We start from the raw sequence: 8887 nt of genomic DNA on the forward strand, positions 1-8887 counted from the left end.
ATAGGGGCTCTACCTAGTTGTCTGCTACCACAGGGGAAATACAGCCATGGTTTGTGAGTAAAAACAGAGAAATGGTTTTGGAATATGGACTCTGGATTACCAGAGAGAGCTAAGAACTTTGGCTGTAAGCCTGATTGTATAATTAACAGATGTCAAATAGATAAATATAGAATATATGAAAAAAATTCAGATTAAAATAAAAGATCCTGTTAGTTCTTTTGAAATGAGATTTATATTTTTAAATGTAGTGTACCTTTAATTTGTGCATGTTTCATGTCCCTACTTCCATGTAGCAAATTATTCCACATCTTTATGGCTATAGCAACTGCCATTTTGTTTTCTTGTGATTCTGTAGATTAGTAATTCATTGAGGGTTCATCTGGGTGGAGTTTTTTGTTTCTCTGTTTTGCTTTCAGCAGGAGTTCTTCACTCAGTCACTCTCACATTATGGCTCTGCTGAACTCTGAAGTCCAAGAAGGGAGTGCCAGTTTCCTGTGTTATTTACTGCCTTGCTCTCTGCATAACCTCTTTCTCCATGCGAATTCCTTGGGCTCCTTACGCAGCACATCAAGTGGAAAAGGTAGAATCTAGGTCCATGAGAACGTTTCATAAATTTTAAGCTCTTTCCTTACATTTTACTTGTCAGATAAAATCACAGGGCAGAAAGAATTGTTCCTATCTCTTTGCTGACTAGTTAAAGTTTTGTAGTTATCTTTAGTTCACCACACCATTCTGTCCCATGGGAAACTGAGCTTGCATTAAAACAATACTTAGAACAACTACAAATGCTAGCAGACCACTCTCTTAATATCTGTTTCAACAGTTTTAGCATTTTGCCTCACATTTCCTAAAATATATTAAAATGCTAGGAGCCAAGTAAGTCTAGAATCTTTTGTGTTGTGAATGTGACTAATTATATTAATATAATTGGGCAATAGAAAAAGAAGAGCAAGAATCTTAGTGCAATATGCTAGAGACAACAAATTCTAATATAGAATAGTAATGCAAAAACATAATATATAGTATACAAATAAATCCTTATAACACATTAATTCCTAGAAATCTAAGAATTTTATAGATTTATTTGGTACCATAATTTTCCAGTACCCTTTGAAAGAGCGAAGAGAGTTTGTATCCCTGGTTCTAAAGGAGGGGATAGTTCCAAGAATTCTAAAAGATGGAGAGGATGTGGTCTGGAAAAAGAGGGAAGAGGGGGAATGAATGAAGCATGGAGAGAGAAGGGAGAGAGAAGGGAGAGAGAGAGAGAGAGAGAGAGAGAGAGAGAGAGAGAGAGAGAGAGAGAGATTGATTTTGAATTTTCAGGAACCCTGTTAAGCTATATTTGGGGGAGCAATGAAAAGTTTAGAATGTTTCCTGTTAACATACCATCATTACTTACTAAAATTTCATTCAACTGTGAGATTATTAACTTAGTACTTTTAATTAAAAAACAAAACAAAAGTTAAAAAAAATACCAAACTGTTTCTGGGTGCTTTAATAAGTTGGGGAGAATGAAAGACACTTCCTTATTCCTGTCTTTTGACCAGAGTTCCTTAAACCTTCCAGATTTAGTTCCTAGATAAAGCAGTCCTTGGGTATGCTTGGCTAAGAAGGTGACATAGGTTTGGCTCTGATGAGTGGCCAGGATGTTTGTTGGTCTTACAGATAGCCCTTCTTTTAAATGGACTTCTGCAAGTTGTCCTCTGACCTCCACACACACTGTCCCTACCCTGTATTCACGTACGCCTGTGCAGAAAAGTACAGCTACTTTTTGTTCCTAGAGGCATATCTTAATGCCATGTGTGCTATTTATGCCTCTTTAGTGACCAAGAGACCAAGACATATCTTTTTTTTTTCATGTTTTTTTCAAGAAAATTTACAGTGTGGCTGCTAGGTATACAGTGAGGCAGAACTTGGAGCATGGAAAGTGCATGTAACAGGAAGCTATACATCCATTGCCTCTAGGCCTGTGTTCTTGACACATGATATAGTCCAAATGACCACAATGAAGTTAACAAGCCTGAGAAGAGTCATAGTGACTGCCCCTGACACCTTCACACAGATCTAAAGGAACATTCACAGATCACTTGATGGGGAGAAAGAGATTGAGGAAGTCTACCTTGAACCCTTGAATAGGGTAAATGGTGACAGAAAGTCTAATGAGTCTTGGTATGCGAGCCCCATATGTCACCTGAATACTGCTTAAATGGCCATTAGCTTCTATATATGCTGTCCATTGATACTAATTTTGAATTTTCCTCTCCACTGCTTCCTCTGTGAGCCATCCCAACTGCCTGTCTCTACTGCCTGCAAACTTGGAAACTCTGCTTAACAAAGTCACTGCTCAGCTCTGGGTAGTTTTGACAGGCCGTTTCCTGCCCTCTAAGATCAAAGGGCTCCCCAGAGGGAATACTGGTGTTTGTCTCATCTGCTTTACTTCAGACTGTGCTTGCAGGAACAGGACAAAGGCAGTCTGGGCCTTCAAAATGTTTGTTAAGAGACAGATAGCCAGCCAGCAGGGAGAGAGCTTCCTGGTCAGTGGGAGGTTGTTTTCTCTATGCCCTGCATCCAGCTACTTGCTCTTACCATCTAGTTATGGTGGGCAACCAAAAGCAGTGGTAGTAGCCTGTATTTTTTAGGGTGCCTCTGGGGCTCCATGACCAATAACTATTGAAGAAGTATTCCGTGCCTGGCACTGAGATTTTTGTTTAATAACTCTTGTTTTCAGGGAGTAGCACTGTCTATCCGTAATTCCATTTCTATATATTGTATTTTTTATTTAACTTACAAACTAGTTGATTTCTTTCAGGCTTCTTCGTGTATCCTTAGTCTTGCCTATCCTACCTATACCCTCTCCTCTCCCCAATCTTTCCGTCCACACTTAACCTTTAATCTCTAGTATCTTGAGGAGCTCCTTGTCTAGTGGGAGACAAGGGTGCATATTCCTTCAACCCTCTGTTTTCACACCATTTCTTTTTCAACAGTGTGAGCCTTCCTTTTTCTTTATTTGAGCTCTATACTTGAGCTATGGCTCTGGTTTTCTCTTCTTTGCCAGCCTCCCACTTCCATGGATTACAGTTCAATTTTATTTTAAAGGACTAACTAAATTAGACTGCTTTCAAGGATTTGTTTTGCCATTTTTATTTCATCAGCTCTCATTTTTTTCAAAGGAGATTGTTTTAGGGTCAGAGCTAGAACATACTGGACAATCGGAGGGTATTTCTGGACACACCATACAGCCACCTCTTTTAATTTTTATCTCAACACCTGTGCCTCAAGATCCTTTCCTTTGTCAGACATCTGTGGAGCCCCGCTCCTGGGCTAGGCATGTTTGCAGGCACTAGGGACAGAGCAGCTGGCAAAGCCACGCCCCTTTGCTTCACTGACTTACATTTGAAAGTGAAGTCAGGTGATGATATTTAATAAGATGGCGATAAGCCAAGTAAGGGTCGGGGCTATAAACTGCTGACAGGGAATTCACATATAGATGGGATAGTTTGGGAAGCCCCTTCTCAAAGTGGAATAAAAATGAGGTAGGCAGGTGAAGGTGGAAAGAAGATAGGTAGAAGGCACAAAGGCTCTGAGGTGAGACTAGAACTACTTGATATGTGTGGGAATCAGCAGTCAAGGCAGTGATTAGAACAGAAGAGGAGGCCATGTGAAGAGGGCATGGAGAAGTGGTGCTTTGTATATTACGACCAAGAGTTTGCTTTCTAGTCAGAGCAGCAGAGAGGGAGAAACTGCTGGAGAACGTTGAACCTGGGAGTGAAAGGGTCTACCTCACATTCTAAAAGTGTCCTGAGGCTATTTAGAGAATAGGCTACCAAAAAAGGGAAGAATGGCAGCTAAGGTTTTAAATGTAGCAGCCTGTGAGAAAAGGCTGGGATGGGGTAGCAGAAATGACCAGAAGTGATTGAATTTGGACATGTATTTTAAAAAGCAGACCCACTAGGTATCAGCTCAAGGTTCTTGGACCAAACTTAGTTTTCAACAACTAATGATGTTCAAAATAGGAAGGCAGAATTATTTTACAGCGCTCATGGCAGTTTATTAATCAGAAACAAAGGCACTGATAACAGGAATATGGAAAGAATCAAGGACAGGATGCTTGCAAGTGGATACCTCGTGTAGATTTTGCAGATCTTTCTAATGAAATTGTTTTTTCTCAACTGAAGAGAAGTCCTTGTTGAACATTATTTATTTATTTAATGAAAGACAGCACCCCTTGCCAGTCTTGAAGACTCTAAACCCAAATGACCTCCTGTAGTGTGGCCCTCAGTGTCAAAGTTATTTCTCTGCGTGAAATTTAAACGAACAAGGAAATGTGTTAAGAACGCATTACTCTAAAAAAAATGCTGATGGCCACAGGCCCACAAAGAAACACTGTGCTGGTTGAACTGGCTGGCTGGAGAGAAGTTTCAGCTGGCGCAGGCCAGCCCTGAGGGCTGAGCTTCTGGGCTCACACAGCCTTCCCCTGTGGCTCTGTTTCTTCATTTGGCTGCCAGAACTGGCGGGGGCCCGCGGCGATGCTCCCTTAGTCACACCCTCCTCCTCCTCCTCCTCCTCCTCCTCCTCCTCCTCCTCCTCCGCCACGTCCACCCTGGCCGCGAGTCCCACCCTGGCCACACCCCCACGCCATTCAGCATCCCCCCGCCCCCCACTCCCGCCCGCCACGCCTTCCTCACCGCACTGCGCTGGCGCGCTGGCTGCCAGAGTGACCTTGTGGGTGGAGCTTCCGCCACCAGCTAGACCCCTCCGCGCATTGCTCAGGGTCAGCATTCTTCTGAGGACACGCACTTCCTGCTAGGCCTCTGTGAGCAGCTCCCCGGAGCCCAGCCGAGCCCAGCCCAGAGCCGAGTCCAGAGCCGAGTCCTTCCCAGCGATTCACCATGTTCGATGAGCAGTTGTTGCTTCTGCGCGCGCTTCTGGTGCGACAACGCGCCCTGATCATGGAGAACAACCAGCTCATGCAACAGCTGGGGTGGCTGGTGTGTGAGCGGGCCACGCTGCTGCGCCAGGTACGTCTGCCTAACTATCCGGTGCCGTTCCCGTCAAAGTTTGATGGCGAGAACTCCCGGCTCCCCGAATTTTTGGTGCAAACGATGTCTTACATGATTGTGAATGACGATTTCTTCTGCAACGACGCCATGAAAGTGGCGTTCATGATCAGCCTCCTCACCGGGGAAGCCGAGGAGTGGGTGGTGCCGTACCTCGAGATGGATAACCCCGTCATCAGTGATTATCGGGCCTTTGTTGAAGAGATGAAGCAGTGTTTTGGCTGGTATGACAACGAAGATGATGATGACTTTTAAGAGGCTGATTACTAGGCCCTGAGCCCCCTTAGGCCTAGAGGGGGAGGGCCCTGCATGGCACCTCCTCCCTACCCCCACCTGCTATACTCCTAGTGCCTCTGCGCTCCCTTTTGCGTTGCCATCTTTTTCCCTGCCAGTCACTTGGCTCCTTTGTCCCTTTTAGTGCTTGTCTTTGTTCCAGTTACCTGCTGTAAGTGCTTGAATTGGGCCTGGGCCTTCCTCTGAAGCTCACAGTGTTCAATTTTAACCAGTCCAGGTACTCTTCTCCCCCTAATCTGAACTGTGTTTTGAGCTCCAGCCATTGTCCAGGACTGTCTTAGAACTGGTCAGACCACCTGCATTCCTGCTGCTGGCTTCCACTGGATCGCCATCCTACATCTGCCCAGAAATGTCTGCCTGTCACCTCACCGCCACCACCACCCATCTCATCTCATCTGCAGCCATCCACAGGATAAGGACCAAGAAGAAGACGATGGAGTTGCCTACACCTATTCAGACTTTGATTTGGACAGCTCACCAACCCTTGAAGGGGCCAGTCTTAACAGCCTGGTTAGTTCTGCACCTACACCCAGGTTCCTCCTCTACTCTGCCAGATGGCTGCAGGAGCCTGATGTGCCTGCTTGACAGTTGAAATGTTGACATTTCTTTTTCTCCTATGCATCAGTTTTGCACAGCTGTCATTTTTCTTACCGAATTGCAGCAGTCTCAGATGTGGACATGTGGACAAGTAGTACTAAAATAAAAACAAGCGAACAGGCATTTAGCCCAGATCCTCTCTAGTACCTGGAAAAAGCAATGGCATTCTTTTCAATAAATATCAAGCACTGCAAAATAGAAAGAAAATTGTCTCTTCATGGTTAAGTGCTGTCATTGGCTTTTGCCACTCTCATCTCCATTACTTCATTGAGATCAGGAAACTTGGTTCAATTCCAGTATTCTCACTTTGATTTCTAGGTTCCAGAAGATAGGTACCACAGGGTTTTAAAAGCTTTGGTGAAGGAATATTGTCTGGAGCCTCCAAGGTGGCATATAAAGGGGTGACTGAGTAGGGGGCATATCATCTCATATTAGGTCACTTTGAAGAATGAAAGGGGCATTATTAGTAATTAGACTGACCATGCAGGCATGTTTCTGGGCATAGTAAAGTTTCCTAACACAGCAGGAAAGTTCTATCTATTGTCCTTGTTACCTGTGGGTGGCTGTTGAGTAAACTGTAAGGTGCTTAAGCTAATGTTAAATCTTACAACTTGGTCAGTGGGCCTGTAGTCAGCATAGCCTACACTCAACATTTCGCCCTCCTTGTCCAGAGGTCCTTACAGTTTCCATTTATACATTTGCCTCAGATTCCTGCCTATAAAAATTAGCAAGATGCTTAAATGCATCCTGAATTAGACCCTGGGCTGGAGTTGGGGTTGACATCTCTCTGGGCACAGAGAGTTTGGAGGCAATGAAGGAGTGGGCAGGGTGGGTACTGAGAATAAAGTGCACAGCTTTGTAAGTCCATTATACCAGGTTACCTCACTGAAATGAACTTGGTACAGGGGCTATACATGGCAACCAGGAAATATGCAGGCAATCTAAGGTTTCCTGTATCTACCTGAATGTCCTCTTTTTACTGTTCTGAAAGTCAGTCCAGTCTTAGAACTTTTAATTATTTTAAATAATGCATTACTGTTTAACATGGTTTGGAGGATGAAATGGGATGCTGGACATCATATGAGTAACCTTACAGGTGTGGATTAAATCAGATCCCGCCCACAAAGCATTTAAAACTGCCTGCTCGGTTTTCAGCACTTTACAAGTACGGGTGGTTACTTCCAGGCCATGAAAGCAATGGCTCAGCCAGCAGCTTGCTTGCTGTGAAATTGGGTTTAGTAAGAAAATGTCAGGGTGACCAGGAACTGAGCAGAGAGTGGATATAAAACTGACAAGAACTCATTCTCTCTTTGGGGTTTTTACAAGAAACCAGCATGAAAAGCATTTTACCTGGTAAATAGACAAAGTTCAGAGCAGGAGTCATTTCTGGGACACTTGTTTTCTGGAAGGTGGGGACAGGTGGGAGTAGGGAGGACTCGACAAAGAGGCCAAAGTCTGGGTGGAAATGGGGCTGTTCCAGAGCTGCTGTGTCCAATGCTGCTGAATGAAGAGGATTGCGGGTGATTTGGAATTCAGTTATCACTTCCTCCTTTCTCACTGGAAAACATACAAGTATCATTGGAAGAGTAACACATACACTTTGAGACATTTATTCCTCACTAGAAATGGGGGGATGTGGGATATTGGTAGACAAGAATTAAATAAAAGACTCAGTGAGACTAAAATCAAGGTATTCATTACAAATTTATAAGCCAGGTATGCAGAGAAGAGCTATGATACATTGGTACGTGCAATGCCCTTGAACTCATAATGGAGCCATATTGCTGTTGTGAGGGTACTTGGGCATGGGCCAGAAATATAAGGATGGCTGGGTACAATTCAGGGTAAGGGAGAGAACCTGTTCTCGACTAGATCTGGGATAAACACTTTTCTGCCAAAAGTTGAGTATATTTAACATCTATCCATTCCAATCACTTAGTCCATGGGAAGGGAAAAGTCCCTGCTTAGTGATGCTGCCATGCTAAGGCAACATTGAAGGTATATGCAAGGTAGTTAGGCCTAGCAGCTCTGGGCTCTGAAATGTGCATTTCCTGAGCACATGTACATGTATATATAAGGATTTCACAACTGCATGTGTGTAGACATGTAGATTGTAATGTGGAAGAACAGGTTATGCTGTGAGCTGCAGGGAACAAAGTGTGACATTTTGTTTCTGAGATTTCATAAAAAGTGCAGATTCCAGCAAGGTGTCTGCTAGTTAGGGGGAGAATTCCTAAAGATGGTTAAATACTGAAAAGACAAGGGAAGAAAAGGATAAGCATTTCTAAACATAAGAACTCCACTTAGATGAAATCCATTAAATATTAGAAATAACAGACAGAAGCTCCTGAATTCTTACTTGACATACTAGTATTGAAATGGTTACTGAAATTATACTCCTAATAAAATAAAATAAGCATACTAAAATGTGTAGTCATTGAATCATCAGGCATACTAATATGCCCTTAGACTCCGTTAATTGAATAGGCATGCAATGCCATCTGCTTAGTCCGTGTTGTCGTGTTCTGCAGGATGGAATGCAAAGGTTGAGATTCATTATGCATATTGTATATTTGATTATTTTTCAGTTCCAAAATCAATGAAAAGCCCAGCAGTTTAGAGGTAGACAGGCTAGATGGAGAAGTCCTGAAACTAATGTTGCATTTACATTAGAAAAAGGAGTTTAAAATGTTTTCTCGGCTCTTAAATCAACTAAGGAAACACTAATGAAGCATTGTCCATTCAAGGTTCTTAGTACCTTTTCCTTATTGGTGGTATTTCATTACATGAAGACTATTATTACTTAGAAATAGAATTTTGCTACAATGGTGTTAAAATATCTAATGGCAGCTTGCATTATTGAGGAGGTCAAGTATTTTCCCAATAGTCTTAATCCTCTTAGTCTCAAAGATTACCTGTTTGGTGTCCTTCAAAGTGGT

General features: G+C 43.1%; 1 protein-coding gene across 1 annotated transcript; it reads left to right on the forward strand.

Annotated features, from left to right (window-relative positions):
• The first annotated feature begins 4854 nt into the window (after nt 1-4854).
• Ldoc1 (LDOC1 regulator of NFKB signaling) lies at nt 4855-6155 on the forward strand. Its single transcript, XM_059250494.1, has one exon. The coding sequence runs from the start codon at nt 4890-4892 to the stop codon at nt 5310-5312; it is 423 nt and encodes a 140-aa protein (XP_059106477.1). The 5' UTR covers nt 4855-4889; the 3' UTR covers nt 5313-6155.
• Nucleotides 6156-8887: the final 2732 nt, after the last annotated feature.

Source organism: Peromyscus eremicus, chromosome X (genome assembly GCF_949786415.1).
Source record: "Peromyscus eremicus chromosome X, PerEre_H2_v1, whole genome shotgun sequence".
Lineage (NCBI taxonomy): Eukaryota > Metazoa > Chordata > Mammalia > Rodentia > Cricetidae > Peromyscus > Peromyscus eremicus.

Excerpts from the sequence above, each read along its gene's own strand:
- Ldoc1 (XM_059250494.1), top strand. The coding sequence starts at position 4,890 with ATGTTCGATGAGCAGTTGTTGCTTCTGCGCGCGCTTCTGGTGCGACAA.